Here is a 26,104-nt window from a genome sequence, read left to right on the forward strand (position 1 = left end):
AAATTATTGTTGCTGATATTTTAGGCGTGGAGGGGAAAAGTCGCTGTAGAACTCCCAGTGCTTTCCACTGATCCTTTTTCCTTAGATCCAGAATAAGCTCCAATAAATGAACCATCTTCATTGAACATCCCATGCTCCCCTTCTCCATAATCTACCAGACTATCAGCACTTTCAGTGGCTTTAATGTCCCCGTTAATTGACTGGAGGCTGCCTTTCAGCGGCTTTTCATCGCTGTCACTACAAAACAAAGAAACACCTTTCCAAAAATCTAGCTTTTAATTGCAAGCATGGAAATCGCACTTCTATTGTGAAAGAAAGCAGCAGGAGGGAAGAGCAAGGGAAACATTTCTATGTGGGTGGTAAACTGAGAATGATCTGATCCTGTGAGTCCCACTTGGTCCAGTGCACCTCAAATAGGTCATGCACACTAACCTGAATTCCCCACACACAGGATTTAGTGATTATTACAACACTGGAATTGGTTAAAAAGGCAAACATCAATGAAAACTACATGTGCATTTTGCTTTTTTCCCTTTTTGCCTTGGACAGATAAAAGAAGGGATAGAAAGTGAAGGGAACAGAAAAGGAAATGCTGGTAAGGATTTGAGGGATCCGTTTCAGTGATCAGTGTTGGTGTCAAGTCTTCAGCACCTTACAGAGAGAGACTTTTTCTTTTTGCAGAACAGTTGGCAATATTCAGGGCTTATTTATTTAACTTTTGTTTTGAGGTGGGTGGGTGAACTGATGCAAAGTTGTGAGATGAGGCATCAGCTGTAGGTTACATCTCACTGCTTCGTGAGCATTTGTTTGATTTCAGATGAGTAACAAAGGGGCTTTGTTCCCTTTTTTAAAAATTTGTTCTGCTCTTATCTTACTGTAACTGATGGTGTTTCTCTCTGCTAAGAGGGAGGAACAAGGAAAAACGAAAGCAGAATCAGAGTGTCTGTATCTGCTCACATGCAGTCTGTGTTCAATGGCAATTTCACAGACCCCCCCACCAAAATTCAGGAACAATGGGAAATTCCACAGGTCATTCCTCTGAATGTTATTGCGGAAGAAGAACTAAAGCGACCTGACTTCTCCTGACTGAACAGGACATATGGAGGGATTGGTAAAATAGATTAAAGGATTATAAAAAAGTTAGGCCTCTGAACTAGGTACCTAATTACTCAATTACAGTGCTTGCTAAACACCAATTCAGTGTCAAAGCTGTGGTAATGTCATCTAAGAAAGGACAGAGAAACACACTTAAAACTTACCTCGTCAGAATATAATCAACAATGTGTAGAATCAATACAGTAAAAATATTTGTTACTTTTCTGCACAGGGCATTTCTACTTATGAAACAGATAAGTTTGGAGCTTGAGGGGGAAGGAGGAGGGTCAAAGTTATTAACCTCAGGACTTTCTTACCTTTCTAAACATTTGTCCCATTAGAAAGCATTAAAAATTAAATAAAGATAAAATTATGCAGAAAAAAAAAACGAGGCCAGTACAAATAATGTAGTATATATAAGTGGGATTTCAACAGAAATTACCTTTTTCATCAGACCATGGTTACATGATATTGTAGGCTTTAGTTATTTTAAAGCAGCCAAAGTGATTTTTCCAGTTCTCCTACAGAAATTTCTGCGGTGAGGGCTTTTGGGTTTTTTTGCCATCTCTAACTGTATTTTACATTTCTGTTTTCTTCTACAAAATGAACATTCCCCTTATTGTACGATTTGGGCCCAATGAGGTTTTAGAAACCCACTGAAGACATAAAAGTCTTTATATTGACTTCAATTGACATTACAGTAGGAATCCAGATTATAATATATATTTACATTATTCATACAATGCTAATTAAAAAAAAAAAAAAGAAAAGAAAAAGTAAAAAATAACCACTGATGCGTCAACATTTCCTTATATCCCAACCTGGATGCATTTAAGTAAACTGGATATATCTTTACATTCCTACTATTATCCATTCCTGTGAGGTTTGCTTTGAAAATGAAAAATAGCATTAGTTGCATGCTATAAAAATGTTCTAAATAATGATGACATCTGGAAACAAACAAAGCCCCAACGAACACAAATGCTTGTTAAAGCAAGTCCTATTTACCTATATTCCCCAAAGATTTCATCTTTTATTGATTGGGCTTCAGGATCTGGATGCAAATCTTCTTTTTCTTTCACTGTACAAATAAAATAAAGCACAGATCTGTATGCCATGTTCCGTCGTGGACTCTTCTTTTTGCAGGTGCAATCGGAAAACCTCCTGTCATCACCTATAGCCTGGAGGGCAGCAGCTCGTGGTGCATGTCTGGCTGGACACAACCACCATGCTTCCACCAAGGGTTTCGTGCAATTCCTTCCTTTTTAAGAAAACTAGCATGTATTTATAGAATCATAGAAAGGTTTGGGTTGGAAGGGACCTTTAAAGGTCATCTAGTCCAACCCCTCTGCCATGAGCAGGGACATCTTCAACTAGATCACGTTGCTAAGGGCCCCATCCAGCCTTGAATGTCTCCAGGAATGGGGCATCTACCACCTCTCTGGGGAACCAGATTTATACTTCAAATATTTATACTTAAATCCTTAAACATCACTTTGAAAATTACAGAATTACCTTTAGCAAAATATTCAATTTTTAAGCAGTTTGGCTACCCATGAAAGTTATGTCAGTTATAAGGTCAAGTAGCAGTTAGCAGGTGGAAAGTGAGAAGCTGGTCCTGCCAATGGAGGCTCAGAGGTGGAGCTGGTGAAGGACTTTGACTTTATGGCTGGATTAAAGACTGGAAGACTCAACGAGCAGTATCAAAGGCCTTACCAAGATCTCTGACCAGCGCACAGCACTATCTTCCCCAGAAACCACAGTTTCACTTCTATTAATTAAAATCCACTTTGCAGATATTTATCAAAAGCTACAAATCCTAATTGGATGTTTCTGCCTGTGGCTGTGCAGCCTCCAGAGATAAAAGTCTGAAGGATGCTTGTTATTAACATGTGAACATAGTGAAAGGACAATAAATCCATTTACCTGAATATTTTCCTCCTTTATTTCTTCTGACAAAGCAAATAGTTAGCAGCAGTAGGGTGAGCAAAGCGATGGCACACATCAGTCCAATAAACCACCCCTGGGTGGAAATTCCATCGTAAATACCAGCATAGGCTTTGTGAAACAGAAGAGGAGTAAAAGAGAAGAAAATTAATCATGGGAAAAAGGGCATCACACCGCTAAAACATGAATACATAACATTTTCTTCAGTGAATCTTAAATGAATCAGTCTATCACTACATATTGTGTTCAAGTTAAAGAAATGCAAGACAGAAATATGCCCAGGGTGTGACATTTTTATGCTTAAGGGGAATGTGCAGTCTACAAAGCACAATACAGACATTTTGGAAAGGTAATTCTGAGAGAGTAGTTGACTCAAAGGATTAATGCCAAACAGGAAAGCTGAACAGAAAATTGTTAAGCCTCTCATGCAAAAGCAGCTTCGCGAAAGAAATGGAGTTAAAAGTGCACCTGATACATGCAAACCACTAGACTGGCACACTTAAAATGGATTATATCACAGCACTACCCTTTCAAAATCACATAGGAGGGAAAACGGTTTTGTAAAGGTTTGTAATTGTTCCATGCTATTGTGCATCAAGTTCAGCATAAGGCTCAGCTGAGAACCTCAGATGCATTTACTCTCCCATGGGATTTAACTGCAAGGGTCAACTTAAAAAATCACAGAGCAAAATCATGATTTTGGTAAATTTTCACTGCACAATGTAAGATGTAACCATTCAAAATAAATCTTTATCACCTTGAAGGGTTTCATGTCTCACCTCTCCCCCTTGTCTCAATTACATCTTCAAAAATGCTATTGTTATCAACCCAATTCTTAGTCACTAGACGAACTGTATATTCAGTTCCAGGCTCAAGTGCCTCAATGGGGTGAAACTTTTGTGTGGGGTTTACTGCTTCTGAAATCTTGCCGATCCCTTTACCTATGGAATGTACATATTCAAGTCATATTGATTAATTGTCTTCATTGAACAAAAGGCCTATGAAATGCACTGCACAGTTACAAATAATGTAAATAACACACAAATATGACACACAAGGATTTTTAACATTTGTCATCACATAATCTGATTTTCAAAAACAGGCAGTAAACTAAAAAATATTCTCCCTATTTGATTTTTAATATTCCATCAGATAAAATAAACAGCAGAATGAAGTAATCCTGATGTTTATGAAGGGTTTTGTACATTTCCCAGGATGAAAGTTAATATTGATGGGGGATTATGGATCTGCTTTAACTAACGCATGCTTGAAAAATTACAGTTTGAAAATGGGCTTGCTTTGTATAGATAATCTGGGGTTTGATGCTTCTCCCATTGAACTGAACTCAGCAGGGAAGCACAGACAGCTTGTTATATGGAAATGGATTCTTATGCATCTCACAGAAAAAAATAACATTGGGATTTATACTTATTTCTCCCTGACAGTGATTTTTCCATGTCCTTTTAAATTCCACAAAGTCTACACAAAGCACTGTTTTAGATATAGATGAAGTTTGCTTTTGAATTGGTATTTAAGCTTTTAAATATTCCTGATGAGTTTAACATTTGATAAAGAGGTAGAAGGGAAAGTCCAGTAGCTCTAGTTTTAGAGCCTTTTTACTTGCAAAACAGCTACTGTAATTCCTGTCTGCATTAAGATTGCAGGGTATTAAATAAGCTTTTTAAAAATAGCTTTTGTGCATAACAGAAAAAAGGACATGAAGAGAGGCTGGCAATGAACATGAAAATGAAAACATGAACATGAAAAGCCTGTTCACACAAGCAAATGCAGAACTGTAAGTTGACATGACGAATCTCTTCAGTCCAGGGGTGTCAAACTCACTTTCACCGCAGGGTCACATCAGGAGTAGTAGGAATAGTTACATTTACACAGTCCTAAAATTAAATTGGGCCTTTTGAAGGCAACTGTGAGATGAAAAATGAGTTTGGCATCACACAGTATATTTTGAAGACTACTTGACCAGTTAGGACTGACAGTAAAACAATGTGCATTAATACTTAAACTAGTAAAGAAGTAAAGCAAGAAGCTTTCAGAGATAAAAGTTTAGTCGACAGCTGAAGGAAAAAAAAATATCAAGATTAATCCAAGCACAATCGAAGCAGCAGTTCAAGATAAGTTTTCCAAGGCAACTATACATGTATTAAAATAAGCAGTTAAATTAGTAGGCCACTGGAACCCATAGAGAACACATACAGCTGAAATACTCTTGATACTGAAGCCTAGCTTATTAACATAAATTAATCCATCTATTCGTAATTTTTGCTAAATGATGTATGTGAAACTGGGCTATACTTTTTAATCAAACTGCAAATTAAGCAACAGGATATCACAGGTATATTTTAATTTCATGTTCTAAAGTCATCTGAAAAATGTATTTAATGGAAACACTATCCATAAAGTAACAAGAATTACTGTGAACCTTCAACCCATTATGCATTAAATACCACATAGCACTTATGCATGACATGATAATCTCATTGTCCAACTTGCACACAACACACGTCTCCCTGGGAACAATTTCTTCTGAACTCTTAGAAAACAATGCGCTTAACCCTGAGCTCAGTGGTAGCCCACAGCTGTGGTTCATTGCACGTATTCTTAAACCAACTTAACCAGGCCATATCAATCATCTATTTATTTCCACTCTTGTTTTTAAACAGTCAGCCCTTTACAGAAGGAGAAACTGATATAGCTGAAAAATAACCCCTTTTCTGGCCGCCTCTTACGCATACTGGAATAAGGGTTTGAGCCCAATCTGACCTGGGACTGGGGATTTACCATTGGCTCTCCAGGCTGTTTAACATCACCTATCTCAAAACACTAAACAATTTTTTTCTTTCAAACTCAGTACAGATGTCCAGTGATGGGTGATTATGAGGTTTCTTTCCATGCGATTTCTTTCTGGTCTGTGTTACACTGTCAATATAATACCTACAGAGGAGAAAGCATTGCTAATTGGGACAAGTTTGGTTGTTGGAATAGAAAAAGCAGTGTAGCATCCTGAAAAATAAAAGCAAAGATATACAGATAAGAAAAAGCTCAACACACTGAAAGGTCAGTGAGCTGCAGAAATTAGCTGTAGAAAATTGAAAGCAGTTGGGTTAGGTTTTTAATCTACAATAAGGGAGAAGAAACATTAGTAATAAAGGCATATCACCAGCACTTCTCACCTTCCCCCCACTATTTATCAGACATACCATGGGACTTACATGAACATTAAACACTGAACTGCAATTTTACAATATTCCTACTGGGCTTTGAGATTTGTGAGAACAACAGAACACACATTTTTTTATAGAAGCTTATAGTATAAGGGGAAAAACAATATAAACTGCCTCCAAAGACTTACAAGAGTGTTAGTTCTCCAAAAGTTAGCACATCTGCTATAAAACATAGTTATATAAAAAACCTGGCAGCCTAATAGTAAAATACTAATTGTGGGCAACATCTTAATTTATAACCATACCTGTCTAAATACATCTGCTGTAATAAATGGAAAGTTGAACTTTCATTAGTTTTCCCCTACTGCCTGGCTATTAAAAGTGTATAAATATGCAACACAAGTATCCTGCATCTTCTAGGGTTTTTTAGTGGAGAAGGTAATTCATGCCAAATTGGGAATATTTTCAGATCTAGAAATTACTAAAACTGTTGTGAATAAAGTATATTGAGAAGAATTTATAGGTGAGTTAGTGATCAGTCGTTTGTACTGATTGTCATTTGTAGGTGAAATCTGAGCTCGGACAAGAAGACAGTTTATATGTAGCTTGTTCATCTCTTGCTGCTTCTCTTTAGCTCTCTGTGTTGACTTAACGGGGGCAGAGTATAGAAAAGGAAAAAGAAAAAAATACAAACACAAAAATAGCAAAGACAAACAGTTAATCACAAATTTGCTTGAAGTACTCCAAGACTGATATATTTGGCATATTGTAACACTGATATATCAGGTATTCCCTTTCCTGGTCAACCCTGTGTGCAGCGCCCAGGCTGGCAAGATGGTTCATTGATTGCCATTAGCAACTGGGTTTGATGGGCTACAGGTCCCCCGCTGAAGAAAAGGCACAGAAAGGAGTGGCATAAGTGACAGAACAAGAAACATTACATCATGATTTCATCAGATTCTCTCGATTGTGAGCAAATAGGGTATATTTTGGGGGTTGGCTGGTAACAATGCCAGTGGTTATAAGTGGCTAAGGCAGTGGTATTCTAATGTTTTCACTGTGCCTATGGCAAAAGAGAACTAAAACCATGTCTTTTGTTACAAATGGTTACTCTCCTCATCTTACGGTGTGTCATGCAAGTTAGTACCTGCCAACTAAGACTTTCAGAAAGTCTGTGGGAGTTCAGTGCCAATTGCCATTGAAATATAATGAAACTGGTGAAAGTCTGGCTTCTCTGAAAAACAAGACTACAGTTGTACAGCTTCCTCTGGATGATTTTTTCAATAAGGCTTGAATTTCTGGACACACAGTAATCATTCTCAACATGTAATATGTGTTCAGTAATCCTTGAGACACTGTTAGCTCTAGATGAAAAGAAGCTTTGTGTTAAAGAAGGACTGCTATATGAAATTAATTTTTTTCAATTATGTAAGAACATTATTTTGTGTTATGCTTCCGAGGGCTAACGATCATTTGGAAATTGACATTTTCAAGGGGATAATTAATTAGTTTGTAGGTCATTTAAGAAATACTGCCTTAAAATGAAAAATCAGAAACAAAACTCATTTTCTAAAGACAGTATACCTTCGTCTGTGGAATGAAACCAAGATAAAGAAAAAAAATTAAATATTATTTATTTTGCAGTACAATTCAAATATCTTTTTGCCCAGATTCTTCATGATCATTCACAGTATTTTATCAACTGATAAAGACCTTTGGTTGTATAGCAGTGTTTCATGTCTGAGTTATTTTGGCTATCTTTAAGATATTTTATAAGAAAGAGGCCTTTTATTTCAGTGACTTTGTATTAGCTGCCAATTCCAGTGGTGTTGGGTCATGCAACAAGTATACTATTTATACAGCCTACTTCTGTTTCTCACTAATCCAAGCGGGCCTGCATTTAATCTTACAGACAAACATTAAATGTGGTTTTTCTTTGTTAAGTAATTAGCCAGAAACAGCCCATTCTGATGAAGGCAGCACTATAGAGTAGAGGGCTCAACCTCTGCTGCTGCTGACCATGCACAGGATGCAAAATATGGCTCTATCAGAATGGGAAGAAATAGAGATGTGAACGTGAGATGGTCTTTTCCTATCTGTATCCACTTGCTGACCTTTTGGTAAGGTGTTTCTAACCCAAAGGTATGTGTTACTCCTGACAAAAAACTGGATCTGAATGGTTCATTCAAAGAGGAAGATGCTGCAGTTGTAGAGAAAGGGTATGATCTACCCATTTAGCTATTAGAGAGTTATATTGATTTGAGAGAAAATTTTTCCTAAATTCAGTCATTCATGCCACTGCAAATTCATTATCATGAGATGGGTTGAACGTGAATTACAGGCTGGCAAAATTATCACTTACAGCACAACAATTTTCCTCACTCAGACTTATTTTAGTGGTGATACATACATACTAGCATATGCACATATTAAAGAATAAGATTAACTTTTCTTTTTGATTCCAGAATACAGTAGCAGAGATAACTGCAAGTAAATGAAAGCAGTAGCAGTAATGCAGATCAAGTATACCAATGATAAAATGTGAGCTGCCACCTCAACATCTACACTTCCCTAGCAGAATGCATTGTGAAATTCTGAAATACTCATGGCACAACCTGCAAAGGCTATATTACAGCAGTGGAAGCTATTCAAAGTCTTAAAATAAACAACGAGAGATTTACGTTTTTATTACTAATCTCAGAACATATAGAATATAGAATCACTAAATCAAAACCCAAAGAAACTTGCATGGAGTTTCATTTCAGAGGGCACCATATTTTATATCTGTCTTTTATGTGGGTCATTTTAAATAATAAACTTTGACTTTTGAAATCACTCCCTTTCTTCAAAAAGAGAGATTGTTTTAATTTGGAGCAATTGCCTTGCTTCCCATACCATAGCTTAAAACTCAAAGAAGGTCACTGAAAAGAGCAATTTGGTTTTTTTCAGCCTATCATGTTTAGTTGAAAAATGTCTGAACAATTTAGCCAGCAAATAATGACAAAAAGCTCTAATGGATTCTCAGTGAAAGATGCTGTGTATGGATTTAGAGTGGCTTGAGAACCAGCAAATTTGTGCAAGGAGCACGCATTAATCGCAGAACTGGAACCTTGCGGCTTTTACTAATTATACTACTCTATTCTACAAGGATTCAACCAGTTGCCCCTGCCAAAACAAAGTCTTAGGAAAGGAGAGCATGAGAATAAATGAATGGTGACATTATCATCCATTTAAGCATATCAGGAAGGGATGCATTTCATAAAACCTGACAAGGTTATTCAAAGAAGTTCTAGACTTTCAAGTGGCCAAAACACATAATTCTGGCTGCCCAATGAAGGCCAAAAAAGGTAAGCAATGAGGTGAAATGGTGTATTTTTAGCGGGGGGAGAGGGGAGCAGGGCATGCAGGAGAAGGATATTTTACTTTACTTAACAAAGAATACATTTTAAAATTTAAATCATGCTGCAGATTTCTAGTTACTACCTCAGGAGTATCTGTATACTAGAGTGAGTCTGGAGGCTACAAGACAGTTGAGAAAGAGTTTCACTACTTGGAACAAGGGATGATACTTCATGACTGGATCCTGAACTGGGACATGATGAGTTTAAAATATTTTTTACTTGTTTTACCAATAACTGAAGAGAATCTGCAACTCAGAAGTCAAATAGAATGTTGTGCAACAAAGACCATTTTTCTATTTTATATCAACATTGTTCCAGGCTATTATCATTGCTAAAAATGATGAATCCAGGACTCTTTTGCTTATCACATTCTCTTTCTCCTTTCCTGCGGTAAGTGCACAGCATTGGTTTCTGATTAATAGCAAGGACTCGTTCCTCGGTATTGTAGAGTTTTCAGACTTGCTGAGCACAGTACATTTTATTTCATTTCAGCTGAATGTGAAAGAAGGGCTATCATATAGTGCTTGAGATTTTCCTTTAAATCACTGAACACCAGTGTTTTAGGATAGGGTATAAGTGGCACACAAATGCATGCTTCCAATCTCTGATAAAATAATAATAATAAAATAATGGATCAAATGCATTGCAGTCAACTTGATGTTCATCTGGATTTTCCCTGTCAACTAACTGCCTCTGATACCCCCAGTGGTACTCCCCCACTTTCATGAAAGGGCAGAATTTGTTTTTATAATATTACTGAGAACAGATTATCTAGATCTTCAATTTTCTGTTTGTGACTAAATGCAATTCACTTATTCTAGTACAGCTTAAAGAGTTGATCAGTGGGAATAGAAACACGGTACTGTACAGCAAAATGAAACAGATAAGCTCTACTTTTCTGAAGGCTGCATGGCTACATTAAAAAGTTCATTGATTGTTCTCATGGAAAGAAAAATAAATTTATTTTCTCTAATTACAAAGGAAACGTCAGGCCTGGAATATTCTCAATAGATTTTTCCATTATTATTAGTGCTTCTCCACATAAAAACATGTTGCCTATTAACTTACTCCCTTGAGCCATCGTTAGTCCTTCTTCTGTGACCGGCTTCCCACAGCCTTTGACTGTACAAGCCTTTACGTAGAATTTGTACTTGGTGCTGGAGCTGAGACCTGAGAGCCTCCAGCTGAGTGTGGAGCGGTTGGTTACACTGACATCATTCAGAGGTCCGATTTCATGTGTTTCATTTACTGAAAGGGAAAAGGTAACTGAGTCAGATCCAGGAGCTAAAGGCCACAAATGTGAAATGTGTCATGAACGCTCCTGCAAGAGATGCTCTCTGCAGGATGTAGGAAGGATGAAGCCTGAATAAGCATATCTCACCTTCCTGCCAAGTACTTTAATGGGATTTATCTAGTCCATAACAATCTCCCAACTACTTGGTGAGCTATTACTCTTCTTAAAAAGCTCTCTGATTCTCGATATGCATATACTGAGTGGGCGGGAAAAATTACTGTCTCCTAAATCATTAAATATATATGATTTGCTTCTTGCTTTGCTTCCAAACATCTGCAAACTTTTGCAAGCAAGTTAACGGATGGCTGCTCTGCTTTGTTCCACTCTGCCTTGGCACAGTTGTCAGCTGAAGGAGGGGTTGCTACTCCCAGACTACTCACTGGATGCACTCACTGCCTATAGTCATCAAAAACAAAGGGCCTTCAGCCTAAGCTTGCAAGGGCAACTGGGCAGTTCTGTTATCAGCAGATTCAAGTGAAAATTATTATATATATATATATATATATATTTTTTTTTTTTTTTAATAGTACACAGTCTAATCTTGCTCCATCCCCAAAGAACATATAAAGTACCCTGAATTGTCACCACAGCTCACAGCTGGTGTTGTGGGAGTCTGGATCTTGTCTGAGGTTATCTGCTCAAATCTTTTCCCAGGTACTCAGTTCTTTCATAGGCAAGAAAGAAACACCCCCAGTATTTAGCTGTTTCTCAATGTGATTACTCCATAACATGACTCAGGTGGCGGCTGTCTGCATTTCTGCTGAGGCATTGCACAGGAAGGAGATGCTCACTGACATAATGTGAACATCCAAATAAATGTAGCTAAAGTGCTCTCATTACAAAATATTTTGCGTTAAATAAATTTTACTTCAATAAAATGCACCTATAATTTATGGGTCTTCTTAACTACTACATTAGGTATTATTTCCAAATATGAAATAATTGAATAGTCTATTAATAGGAAATAGGGCATGGCAGCAATATGAGTTGGCATTGGAAAAGTGCATGGAAAACATTTTGCTCTGATAGATGACTTTGGCCTGCCCTCTAGCAGGCTGTGCATGCATCACACTTCAAAACAAGCTGTTCTGATGCTATGGCTGTTACTGCGATCTCAGAAACAGTCTCTCATCAGCCTTTGTTTGAAATAACAGTGCATATACACCCCTTTTCTATTTTTAAATTTTTTTAAAAAATTTTAAGTAATAATGCTTAAATTCTAAAATCAAAGTAAAACAAGCACATACTCATCTGGTATTGCAAAATGTAGCCAGTAAGGTGGCCGTTTGCGTTCTTGGGAAGTCCCCATGACAGAGTGACAGAGTCCTTGTCGAAGTTCAGGATCCTTAGAAAACGTGGTTGTTCGGGGACTGGAAGATACATGCATTAGCTTACAGAGAAGACTCTAACAAGTCTGTCTCTATACATACTTGTTAAGTACAGATATAGTTTAGCTCAAACCTACAGTCTTCCTAGTGAAGGGTTTTGCAAATATTGGAGATTTTACAATCACTTTAAATAAGGAAATCAACTTGTATTCTTACATGGACAATTTCTATTTCTGTCCCTCCATCCCATATTCTCATTCTGTCTTACCTCCTTCTGGAGTTTCAAACACAACGGGGGAGCTTTCTGGGCCATCTCCTTTGGAGTTGTAAGCCAAAACAGTTAAGCGGAATTCACTGAAGGCCTCTAGACCAGGAATCATCCCATAGTTTCTGTCTCCTACAAATGTTAGGAACTGTTTCTCTGGGTGATGCCTCTTCCCATCCAGCATGCTTTTTGTTTTCCACCAATTGACCTGCATTGAGATTGGCATTTCTATAAAAAATAATGTTGTATGGGGATGAACACAATATTGATATCTCTCATCTTCTCAGAAATGAGAGGTTGCAATCTCTCCTTGATATAGGATTCACTTAATAGGTCATTCAACTGTATATAATTATTTAAAGATAAATTCATAACCTTATAGCCTCTTAAATGCCCACGAACTCTGTCCCTTGGTATTCCAAACCAGAAGACTTTGACCAGTGTGCTGTTCACAATATCCACTGATACGTCGGAAGGAGCAGCATCTGGAACTGTAAAAACAAAAGTGCTGCATACTAAAGACACTTAACAAGAGCACAGTTTCACACTGTTATAGCTACAGGGCTTGGCTTTCCAGCTCAAGCTGTGGCAGTTCATGCAGTCTTACTGCAGGCAAGAAAAAAGCCATTCCACCTGCATCCAGTGGGTGAAACGGGCCAATAAACATTATTGTGCCATATCAGGGCTTTCTGCTGAGGGCTAGAACACAGGTGCACTGGGACATATGAATTTCTACACCAGTATTTATGATTTCCTGTTTCAAGCAACGCTTACAGCAGTGAGAAGAATAAAAAAAATGATTAACACAGCACTCAAGAAGGCAATCATAAAGTTTTTTTTATAATCAATTTCATTTTACAACTAAGCTCATTAAACAGTAGGATTTTAATCACTACACAACACAGGGAGCTATCATAGTGCCGGAAAAAAAGAGGCCTTGATCCATTGATAACTCAATTGCAGGGAAGATTTTCCACTGGTAGATATAAAATTAGATGCATCACAGATACAGAAAGAAAATAAACATGTTGCGGGTGTTTTTTCTCTCTGTTCTCAGACTTCAACCTCTTGTCTGTCATACACTGCACAGGGGAGAGAAGATGCACCACCAAACCTTCTTATTGCCCACCTCTGGGTGTGCAGTGGGGATTCTCCTGTATGAGCAGCACCAAGACCATTCTAAACAATTTAAAGACTTCAGATTTCTGGCATGAAAATTGTCTCACTTTAAATAATGAAATTAATCAGCAGATCTGAAATATGGACCATTCCCTTTTTTGCCAAAGGCTTCGAGTCCCTGCTGCCACGCATTTGCAAATACAATAAGCACTTGAATTTGGGATCAGGGAAGCTTTCTGCCCCTTGTAACTGACCACTGTGCTGTTTAATCCCTTGCTGGTTTGAATCCTCAAATCCTACATAAAAGATACTATTTTTTTTTTCAGGCTGCTGCTCAGAGATGGTGCAATGTCCTCAGCGGTGACATTATCTGGTATCCCATGGACATAGCAGGACTGTTGCATCCCCCATGGCACTGTCATTAATTCTATTAGCAATGCAATCCTCCCACATGTTCATCTCTCCTAAGGAAACATGATTATTAAAATCCACTGTGAAGCCAGAGCTCAAAGTCCCTGTGGGTGTCATGAACAGTGGCTGTCAGTTCAGAGCAGCCCAGGGACACCTATTTGGGGAAAATGAGTAGCAAGGGGAGAAAGCCTCTCTGTTTTACCTGGCCTGGATGATGCCCTGTGGGCCAGGCAGAGTACAAAATCAGAGGTGGACAGGCACTGAGGAGACCCAGGGAGGGGACTTGGAGCAGGAGTAGACCCAAAGTAAAGCTTCACAGTGAAGGAAGTTTTCTCCAGAGACACAGGGAGGCCTGAGCTGGGGCTGTGCCACCAGGGAGTCACAGAAACCCATTAGACAGAAGTGCAGCCTGAAGAAGAGGACTCGTTCTTCATGGACTCAATGGACAAGGTAACACCCAGCATACACAGGAATGTAGCATCATCTGTACATTCATTTACAATGCCCAGTGCCTCAGTGTTTGTACTTAATGGACAGAATACTCAACTTCTGACAGAGTTAAACTGTTCAATCAGGCCCCAGAAAAGCTGTTTTTTTTTTTTCTCACAAAGTACAACACAGTGACTTCTAAACTTCATAGACTCCTTACAGGCTGTGACCTCCAAACAAGTATCCAGATTCAGCCAGCAAATGAGATAAATGAAAGCACAAGTGACCTTTCCAAAAAAACTCTCAAACACCAGCAAGCTGGTATCCACAGTGCCCAGCATTAATCAATCTCATCTGTGCCTCATGTAGCCCATCATGCTGAGCACCAGCATTTAAACAATTTTGGTCATGGGCTGCCTAATCCATCACTCCATATCTGATCATTTTGCAACACAAGAATCCCCCATCAGTGTATTACATGAAAGCTTCTGCTACTTACTGTCCTCGCCTGAATATCCGATGGTAACGTTTGGTTCAGGACCAGATCCTAAATTATTTACCGCTTGGACTTTGATCTCGTAAGGCACAAAGGTGGGGGTGTTTCGCAGGGTCAGAGAATGCTTCTTCACCGTCTCCTCGTTCCAGTCCGCCTCAACTCCCCGCTGCCGCCAGCTGACTTTGTACTCCAGTCCTGGCCCGTTCCTCTCCATGGGTTTCAAGGGCTGAGGAAGAATTTAAAAGAGATTCTGTCTGTCTTTGTTGCAGAAATCATGAAACAGCAGCTATTGGGCGGGGGATAATTTTGGAGGGTGTGTTATTACATTGGGACAGAAAAGAGGGAAAAAATAAAGCTTTAACTTATCCCTGTCATGTAAATTTTAAGATGAATGGAAGAAAAATGTCTTGACTTCAAAAGGTGGGTGAAAGGCAGAAAAACAGTTGGCTTAAAAACAAATTAATTGCTTGTAGACATATTTCTGCATACTGTATACAGCAGATTTTGGTTTAACATAGGTTTTCTTTGTTTTCTTGTGTGACGTAAAACAACATGCATTTTAGCACGGCTAAAAGGCATGTTTTGGCATAAGACTGTGTGTGTCGTTTAATACAGCTAAAGTTTGTGTTTTATCTTAGAGCTTTATGTAGCATGGCAAGTCAGGTCATTAAAATTTAGATTTGTTCTAAATATGCACCAAATGCTTGAAACTATGCCTGGACACTTAATGTGCAACTGCTGTGCCACTGTCTTTTGCCAATCAACTGAAGAATTCATCACAGCATGGTTCCCATCTAATTAAAATTAATTTATAAAATATTAGAAGACATACAGCAATGGCTTTCCATGAGACATTCTCCAATTGAGTTCATTTCTCTGAAAATGTGCCTCTTTAATTCGCAAGGTTGACTGGTCACCTGTACTATCAAAAATGATAGGTATTTCAGCCCACTAAAACAGCTGTGGCTACTTCCCACCACATACCCTCCTTTTAATATTTAAATTATATATTGTACATATTAAATATAAAATAACTGATATGTATGCAAGCTGTTCACAGATGTCTGAAATGAAACAGCATCAACTTGCAAGTGCCAGCAGAAAGCAATGCCCCATCAATGCTCCTCATGCACAGGCAGGGACCTAGGTCTGGGGGATGTGCAAAAATTCCCATTTATCTGCTCTGAGGGTATGAGGACCTTCAAGATGACTGTGGTCAAGGAGCCAGTAGAGTGGGCAGCTTTCTAACAGGCACCGCTGGGAGAACTGTCTCCATGCCAAAGACTCTGAGGAATGTAATTTGCAAGAGAAGCTGAAGTAAAGAATTCCTACACAAAAATAACTTCTCGTTTAGAGTTAACTTGCAGTACTGCTTGATTCTTATTTTGATCTCTCAATACTGCAAATCCTTGGCTGAAAATCTCGTCACTTAAGCTCATCTGCTCTCTTAATCCAAACTAGGCAGATTAACATCATTTTGCAGCCCTTGTCTGCCAGGAACAGCATGCTCAGTGCCTAGCATTTCCTCTGAAAAGCATACAGGAAACATGATAAATAAATGAATATCCTGTTTACGACACTTAAATGATTCAATAAGATTTAACAAAGCCCGTCCATCCCATTCTCTCCCATCAGTCTCAGTTTTCACTTGTACTTTTGCCCTGTCTGAGCAGTGGATTACAGGCTTCCCAGCGAGGAGAAGCACGCATTCTCTGTTCAACAAAGCATTGGTCATAGGAACATTTCCCAGTCATGCTGCTTACTATATCTCTGCATTTCTTCTGAGAGGCGGGAATTGTCTTTCCTGACCCTGGGCTATGTCATACAGCAAAAATCCCCATTCAAATCCAAGTTGATAGATCTAGAGGAACATCTCCTTTTGGCATAATTATAGCCTAAACCATGAATTCACACTGGGGAAACATTTATTGTTCCTTGTTATGAGTAGTAGATTGAAAAGTAAATCTCATGTAAATTGTGTTTAATTCCAGCCACAAAAAATATGCTTCCTTCCACAGTTGTTGAAATTTGTGTTAAATAAAGGAATATACATCTCTCTAAACTGTTGGCACAGAAGCTGTAAGCTTAAAAGCCAGGGACTCTTAAGACTGGAAACCATCCTCAACATTTTTACACAATTTCTTTGACACACATGCTTCAGAACTTTCTTCACACTCCTTTAGCTCTTGATATAAAAATTCAAGCTCACGTTCTCTTGGCCAAGTGATCTGTGTCATTTGAAACCTCCAGGCTGAAAGGGCAGAAGTTATGCATAAACCATCCCTGGGCTTGGCTGCACCTCCTGCAGAGCAGGGTGAGACCACAATTATTTTAAGCACTTTCTTGCATGCAAGATGCACAGAAGAAGAGTGTACTCTTGAGGATTCTCACTGTGCTTTATAGGACTTTCATATTTCTTAACAGCCTGCAAAGTTAGATATAAAAAAGTGACTTGTGAATCAAAATCAAATCTGGGAGGAAACGCAGAAAACATGTAAGTCAATAATGGATTTACTTTTGACTTCAGGTGCAGCAAGAGCCCTGCCTATGGAATTTGCTAATACAGGAGTAGGAGAAGTAGAGTCAAAGGATATGTTATTTCTTTTTTAATGTAATTATATTAAAACAGAATGCTGATAAATTCCGTGCTGCTTTAGAAACTGCTGCTTGAAGGGAGAACCTGTTTCCAGTATTTAGCATTGACAGAAACCTTTCCCTTACCTCCCATTTCATCACCATTTCATCTGGCTCAGAGGCTTCAACTCGGATGTTTTCTGGGTTCTTGTCCGGAGCTGGAACCACATACGCAACAAGGTTAGTTTGCAAATCCTGGGTTTTATTTGCACTTATTATTTAAATGCAAAAAATGGTCGCAGAAAACTTTTCTTATTTTGGTGTTACTTAGAGTGAAAGATACCTAAACAACATTAATGAGATTGATTACTTGGATCAGCAAAGCTGCTGTGACTGAAATACATTGTTTATGCAGTTTTGGTTCCTAAGTGCCCTTTTTGGTTGGAGCCACCAGTTAACATGAAACTGTGACTTTTGGATTTCAAAGCACCAGATGTAGGGGAATTATGAGGAAGAGATTTTTCTCCCTATGGGGCTAGTAAACAGAAGGTATATCATTAGTAGGACACATGCAGCTGAAAAGCTGAAGAAGGACCTGAAATTGAAGTAAAGAGGAAAAAAAAAGAAAGAAAAATGCCAGGGAATGTAAATGTTATGCTGAACAGTTGGCCTCTAAAATGACTTTCAGGGACACAACATTTTCTGTCACAGTGAGAAATACACCATGAATGGATATTTTTTATAAGCCTAGCGCTGCTGGAAGGTTCCCCATGAACCTCAAAGATCCTCTCCACAACTGCCTGTCCATAAAGGGCTGTAATGGGCTTTAAAGGTGCAAAATCAGCAGAGCACAGGAAAGCTGATCACAGCAGTGTAGACTCCTCACTTTGACATCCCTGGCCTGCTACTGAGCAGCAAAAGCAGCATAAGTGACCCTGAATTCTTCACACCCCTCTGAAGCACCAGAGGTCAATGTTATTCCCAGCAAAACACTAAAAATAATAATATTCTGAAGCCTAGATGGCAGTGTTTACCAGCTGGAGGTGTTGCATAGCGCAGCGATGGTTTACTAGGCTGGCTCCTTCCAACTGCATTCACAGACACGACACGGAACTGGTAATTCATATACGGGGCCAGTGACAAAAGAACAGTGGTATCATTTCCCGGGGCTCGGGTTAGCTCCTGCCACCTCCCCGGCTCCCACCGGTCCTCTTCAAACTCTATAATCAGCTCTGGGGTGGAAAAGAAACAAAACAAAAGAAAAAAGGCAGAGCTTGTATACTCAAATTATAAATAACAAGAATGGAAATAACTTAATTAGTTTTACTATGATAGTCAATTTGTTCTAAGTATGGCTGTGAGCACGGTTGTTTCTTCTGACAGCCATGACATGCAATGATTGCTGAACAGTGCAAGATGATGTTACTAGAATCCCTCATACCATTAATAGGGCTGTTATGACTGGCTCCAGCTTTCCAGGATAGTCGAACACTTCGGTTTTGATTTTCTGAGAGCTGAAGGTCTTCTGGTGGATCAGGAACATCTGAGAAACAGAGAAGTGGTGTAAGGAGCACGGCAGCTATTTGTGTCTGTCTTGGCATTTTCCGAAGAAGAGGAACAGCAAGTTCAGTGAAGATGGTGGTGAAATATCTTTGGATTTTAAAATGGACTTCAAAACAGATTTCAAAATTAGGAAAGTGGGAATTGCTTTCAAAGGTCCTTTTTATTACAGAAAACCAGGCTGAAACTGCTGGTCCTGCTTTCTCCCTTATAAAAGCAATATCCCTTCTCGAGTTTATTTCCATCTACTTTCATTACTGTGCTTGCAGCAACAGATTTTTCTTTGCAATTCAACACTAAGATCTGTTTAATCATTAATAGATATTGACACTGATCTTAGCAGAACGTTATATTAGCATCACTTGGATTCACTCTGGTGCAAACCAGAGTGGTAAAAGGTGACTCAGCTCTGACAGTTATTGAATTTGGCCTTTTAGAATATGAGTGAAAGGATAACACTCATTATCTCAGCCATGGGGATCTATATTAAAAGGAAACAAGAAAATTCATCACCTGCCAGCTCAATTAATGCTGTCCCGAGAATATATCAGAGTTGGTGGTGGTTGGTGCGATAACTGCACTGTGCTTCCTGGGGACAAGTGTGGGACCTTACAAGCCTTGCACAAGGGACGGCCCTGCTGCAATCAGAGCTTGCTCCTCAGGGGTGCGGTTCCTGCCCCTTAACTAGAGCTGAGGTGGGTCCTTGAAAAACTGCAAACCAGGACCACCGAAATAGGCTGTTCCCCCTCACAGTCCTGCAAGACAGTAAGGTGGGCACAGGTCTGCAACACCACCAGCTTCTCAACAGCATCAGGGGCAGAAAAGGTGAACTGTGGCAATAGGTCGTTTGCCTAATTGTATGTAATTGAATAAACGCTTTCAAATTTGGGGTATTCAGACTGACAGATGTTTATCTTCCTTATGGCTTGCTTTGATAGTTTGCAGTCTGATTGTGCTGGATTATTTTGGTAACTGAAATGTGTAGGGCCTGATGTAAAAGAGTAATTCCTCGCTGCTGGGGTTAATGGTAACCCCTCATCCTTCCAAATTCACATACACTCCTCTTCCTTAAACACAGGACTGGTGTTTCAAAATCTGAAAAATGTACAGACCAAGGAAATGAGATTGTGCAACTTTGGGTCTTTGAACTACTCCTGCTCGTATGTCCCAACTACATTTTTGGCTGACAATGTAATTTCTTATAAGAAAAACAGCTACCTCAACCACCAAGACTGTCTCTGTCATTGCAAAAGAAATTAATTGTGTATGTACTGAATTTTTTAAATAACAATATTGAGTGTTCTTGTTTACCTCAAGTTACACCAAAAAGTTAAAAAGGTTATATTTGGGTTGGGCTTTTGTTTTAGTTTTCTTTGCATTTCTTTCCCCTATTTCTATTGTACTTGGGAAAAATCAGGAAAGCACAGTTTAATCTACAGGCATTTTGCTGTTCTATTCTTGAAGCATATCTGGTATTGAAATTCAGTATATTAATTTACAGATGGCAATGCTGCATCTTAAAGATACTCACTCCTCTATCTGTTCATTAATCATAGAACAAACACTCAAAAGTATTCTAACTGAATATTTCTTTTGTTCTTAGTTGCCCATATCCTGACGTTTCCATCTGTGCCATATTTAATTCTTTATCCATATGTAGTTTGTTAGCCATCTCACAAGTCTTCCATTGCAAAAGAAGCCTGCATTTTTCATTTTGAAATAACAGATGTTGTTAATCCACCAAGAAATTTCTTACATACAACAAACAAGGGAAAAAGAGCACAGACTGTTTTTCCTCTCTGCAAATCACCTTTTCAAAAGGGAATAAAGAGCTTAATGAAATTTTCATAAGTAATATAACGAACGGTCTATTAACATTTTGAATTATAAAGCACTACAGAATACAGTACTGTAAGAAATGTGCATAGCATCTTCTTAATTTAATATTTACCAAAAAATAACATTTATTTAAAGTGTGAAAGCATCTTGAAAGTCAGATTGTCTTAGTTCTTATTGCAATCACTGCCAGAAATAAAAATTTAAAATGAAGCAAAATTAAAATGCTGCAAAACTGCCCACAACGTAGCATTTTAGATATTGGCTGATGCACTTAGGTACATGTGGAAAGGACTGCACATCACTACACAAGTTCACCCCCTTAATTTCAAGTAGTCCTTCAGGAAGGGCAGTAGCCTGTAAGGATGGCACAAGTTCAAGCTTCAGAATCTGTGGGTCAAAGCCTTTCTCTGCTGAAAACTTACTCTTTGCTACTGGACAATAATTTATGCTCAGATTCACAGAGATAATCCTTTTAGGTGCTTCACTTTCACTGATCTTCAGAGGAATTGGACATCTAAATACTGCCTTATGTCTTTCTTTTTCAAAACATAGTTCAAGTGGTAATTTGTATGCACGTTTCGAGTGAAGGACTGACCAAGGACGTCAAAGCAGAAGCAGAGCCATTCTTGATATACTATTACACCTTCCAGCCTGTCCTACAGCCACTGTGGGTGACTCCTGAACTGAGAAAAAAGGTTGTCTCATCTTAGGTATAACAAAGAGCTGATTAAATATAAATGAAATGCTTGCATCAGCATCCCCATTCCAGGAGACACAAGGGTAGCACAACTGAGGTTAATGGGTGAGATGGACCTTGCATCTCTGTGAGATTGGGTTATTTAGGTTCTGTAACTGAACTAGGCAGAAGAAACAAATAAATAAAAGTGCTGCAGTGGCATTAGGTACTGCGTGGAGCTGTTTGCACATCAAGAAAATATCCACTTACCAAGAACAACCAACTGCGATTCAGCTGTGACGCTGTCCAGAGAAGTTCTGGCCACACACGTGTAAACTCCTTGATCCTCCAGTGTCACACTTGATATGAACAGTGTATCCTTGTCCAGAATTATCCTATAGGAAAAAAAAAAAAAGGTACATACAATAAAGGAAGAGAAAAATTTGCAAGATAAGTATATGACAGACACTGTTGCTCTCTGAAACACTGTTCATGAAAAAACTTGGTAACAGAAGATTTTGAATAACATAACTGCACATTAGGTGTATTATTTTCAAGTGTAATTGTAGTTGTATTATGCACTGTGCTGTAGGCTATTATTTGCATTTTGTAGCAATTTAGCCTTCATGGTTGGAAGTTGGCATATCTCTCTTGGTCTGAAAAGAGCCACATTGAGATGCATCGGCTGAGTGTCTAGAACATAGGATTTTGGCACATCATTAATGAGGCAAATACATGGGCTTTATGTCCAAATTTTTTAAAAGGATTGGGTAAAACTAAGCAATCCCAACCCACTTGTGTAATGTCCAATGTACCAGGGAAGTTGGCATTAACCCAGGCACACAGGATCTGTTGCAGAGACGGTATTTGCTTGGCACTATCTCCTTTCACTACATGGCCTCAGCAGGATCTCCAACCTCTCCAGCACTGCAGTATTTAAGAAATCATCTCTCTTCTGTGGTAATTAATGAAGACATCTGATTGCCCACTGTGGGACCCTTCATATGGAATAAAGGCTCAGCTCCATCCCTTAAGGTCAATGGAAACATAAAAGTTGGACAAAATTTAGCCTACACTTGTAAGTCCTAAACTCATACATAGGAAATTCTCATTGCTTTTAATGTGTATGATTTTAGACAGAATCCCAGACACCTGTTTTCAGTTCACATCAACATAATGAGGACTTTGCTTTGGCCAAGGAGGTGTAAAGCACACAAAAATACTACTACCACTGAGGTGGAGAAACAAAACCACGGTTGACTGCACTGTGGCTAGGGTTGTATTTTTGGATTAAACCAACATTTAGGTAATATTTTGCCATGACAGTAAGAAAGTTAATAAAAACCAAAATCATTAGCCAGCCATGGCTCAAAACTCATATAGATGCATTTAATATTTATATGTATATAAAATGCAGATCTATTCACATATCACATGAAGAATTCTTGCCGGCATAAATTTGCATTTCAAGATATTAAGTCTCATGTTTATTGAAACTCACGTTCCTGAACCATACACCGTCACTCAGCTGAGATCAAGAAAACTCTTGTTTCTTCCCTGCTTACCTGCCATCTTCTGTGCTATTGACTGGCAGCTCATCTCCATCTTTCCTCCAGGATAACCTAAAACTGTGTTTCAAGTGTGAATCATACTCAGACTGACATTTCAATAAAACTGAATGTGATTTCAGCACTCGGGGGTTCTTTGGAGTAACAACAAGTTTTGTAGCATCTGAATGATCACAGAAAAACACTTTGATTAGGAGAGAGAGGCTATTACAGCAAATTTCACCAAGCACTTCATATATAAAATTCAACCTTAGGAGCAATGATCATGTCTTTTTTATTATATATAAAAACATTTGAAGTGAAGGATGGTTGGTTTTGAAATAAATATTTCACAGGATTTATTTTCTATCTTGAAATTTTCTTTTTTTTTAGTTTATTCCAAACCAAAGAGCTTGAGAAAAAGCAAACAAACAAAAAAACCCACAAACATCCAAACACACAAAAAAATGCAACAACAACAACCAAAAAACATATCCTGCAAACAGTCACAGGTGAAAATACTTGTTAGCAGACTGTCATGAAATGGATGATATATTAAGCTTGAATATGATTTTTATGTCCAATCACCATTTGAAATAGGCTTTGGCAATGATCCAACAAAAATTACAAGCTTATTAAAGTCAAGTGAGAAAAAGCATTGCAATCAAGTTTGTTCTTTTAATTGACTCTAATCTGAATGCGGAAACAGATGAATAAGTAAGAAGAAAGTACTTGTCTGAATTTCGTTTTAATGTTGCTCTGTGAGAATTTCATTGTACATTTTCATGTTTATTATCACTGTAAAATTTACAAAGCAAAGGGAGTGGGTGGAAATAGAACACAAAAAGAGCGGTTTGTTTTATTTTCCTCAAGTTTGTCACAGCAAACCTGAATCTGAGAGTCCTTTTGAGGACTTTGTTAATTAAGCAATTATGGGAATTTTGCTTGGCAAGCCATAAATACTATGTAAATTTGTATGCAACCCTCTAACTTTAACCCGTGCACTCAACAGAAGGTGTCCACTGCCATCACCCTGCCAGGGGAAAACCCTCCCGCCCAACCAACTAAATAAACCCCTTAAAACAGAATTAAAGCACAAGGTATGTATCTGGCTCAGCGAGGACCCCACTGAGCCCCTGAGCACAGGGAGGACTCTGAGCCCCCAAGGATCTGAGTGTAACAGGGCTGATGGCAAGAAGGAGGAAAAACCCTTTCAAGAAAATAAAGCTAATGGATCTGTGAACTAAGCTGCAAGTTTCTGGTGGCTTATGCAGCATCTGCTCGTATCAAGAGGAAAGTAAATATCTTCTATGAGCACGGAGAAATCACACAGAAAAAATGGGACAATACTAACTGCTACATACATATGAGACCTGTGGTAATTTCAGGTCTTAGTATAGTCTTAGTATATGGAGAATTTATAGTCTGACGGAATATATCTCTGTCTTGGACTAAGCACGTACTAATTACTTATTTACTGAAAATTTTAAAATATGAAACTTTAGCAGATGTCAAGGTGTTTCTATTCGTGAGCCATTACCTCTTATATCCAGATTAGCAGTGATTGCTCTTTTACCAACAGAGTTTGCAGCCCAGCAAGCATACGATCCAGTGTCTTCTTTCTTTGTTTCTTTGATCTCTAGGGTGCCATTCTTATTTAACTCATAGCGTGATGTCGAAAGTGGCTCTATGCTTTCATCCTTAGTCCTAAAGAGGATAATAATAGTTATGGGTTATTTCTAAGGCTGCAGGAGCTGTTATTTCATGGTTAGCAGATATTGCATGAGACACAGGAATTTTTGGAACTCGTTTCAGATCTGCCACTGAGTGACTAAATCAAGATTAGCAAGTCACTTTACCCATACACAGGCAAATCACAAAGGGACAAAAGCTTCCTGCAAACAAAAAACACACTGACAGCATCTAGCAAGGTCTTTAAACTGGTCTGGTTGAGCCTTTATTCTATAGCTGTCATTTGCTATTTTATTTCACCTATCAAGTGTTATGACAATCCTGTGATTTCTAACCATATGGAACCATTTCTGGGTAAGTACAGAGCATAAGTCATCAGGTTTCCACCTCAATAACATGTCCAAATTTTAAAAGTTGCTAACATTAAACTAAGGCAGGTGAAGCTGTAGCAGAATTTGGCTATATCCAGCATGGCTTGGTTTAAAGAATATCCCAGCACTTGCCTCACACAGGTCCTGAGGACTTTCATTACCCCTTTTTAATAAACCAGTGCTCCAGAGTTCTTGAAAGTGCATTTGAACACAGAATACTTATATTATAAACATTTTTGTTACAAATTTATAATTTTAACTTCATAATAATAAAAACTAGCATATTTTTTAATGTTTGGGAAGCATGGATGAACTTGTTTCACATGAAAACATCAGTTCTTAGTGGCTTACCATCTAATATCTGCTGCAGGTGAGGCAAAAATTTCACAGTGCAGGAAGGCACTGTAACCCACAACTGTGGCATAGTTTTCACCATCTGAGGTCAATATTAAGGGAGCAATATCTGCAAAAGAGAATGCAAAATGAACAGCGCTGCATTTCAAAACTGGGAATACAAATACTGTTTTGCATTATGCCCTTTTCCAGTAAAGGTCAAATGCTTAGCGACTTAATGGGAATTTCACTGCCTTTTGGAACTAGTTGCACTGAGCAACTGAGCTCTCATAAGCTACACTGACAAAGATAACAGTGGTTGACTGCTGGACATGTCAGAACATGAAACCTCAGTGTGCTCCAGGAGAAAACAGACCTAGTTCTGCTTCCTCTAGAGACCTCTTCTATTAAATAAAATTCCCATTACTCTCTTTCTTCAAAGAACAGGCTGAGCATTGCAACTGAAATTAAAGATTAACAATACACTTAATAAATCAAAAACAGAGTTGTGGTCACAATTCAGCCCCTAGTGGTTTTAGTACATT

General features: G+C 38.4%; 1 protein-coding gene across 1 annotated transcript in view; it reads right to left on the bottom strand.

Moving 5' to 3' along the window:
* Positions 1-20: 20 nt before the first annotated feature.
* The window catches only part of CHL1 (cell adhesion molecule L1 like), a gene marked incomplete at both ends in the record, with an annotated part of 53,359 nt that continues 27,275 nt past the window's right edge, over positions 21-26,104 (bottom strand). The window contains 16 exons of the mRNA XM_082059937.1: positions 21-237; positions 2,104-2,176; positions 3,022-3,153; positions 3,822-3,983; positions 10,694-10,873; positions 12,167-12,289; positions 12,516-12,720; positions 12,888-13,003; positions 14,971-15,193; positions 17,689-17,759; positions 18,576-18,773; positions 18,983-19,084; positions 21,887-22,011; positions 23,182-23,347; positions 24,704-24,870; positions 25,578-25,689. Coding sequence (XP_081916063.1) covers positions 21-237; positions 2,104-2,176; positions 3,022-3,153; positions 3,822-3,983; positions 10,694-10,873; positions 12,167-12,289; positions 12,516-12,720; positions 12,888-13,003; positions 14,971-15,193; positions 17,689-17,759; positions 18,576-18,773; positions 18,983-19,084; positions 21,887-22,011; positions 23,182-23,347; positions 24,704-24,870; positions 25,578-25,689 — 2,372 coding nt within the window. The remainder of the gene's footprint in view (positions 238-2,103; positions 2,177-3,021; positions 3,154-3,821; positions 3,984-10,693; positions 10,874-12,166; positions 12,290-12,515; positions 12,721-12,887; positions 13,004-14,970; positions 15,194-17,688; positions 17,760-18,575; positions 18,774-18,982; positions 19,085-21,886; positions 22,012-23,181; positions 23,348-24,703; positions 24,871-25,577; positions 25,690-26,104) is intronic.

Source organism: Streptopelia decaocto, assembly GCF_964273445.1.
Source record: "Streptopelia decaocto genome assembly, chromosome: 8".
In the NCBI taxonomy this organism is placed as follows: Eukaryota; Metazoa; Chordata; class Aves; order Columbiformes; family Columbidae; genus Streptopelia; species Streptopelia decaocto.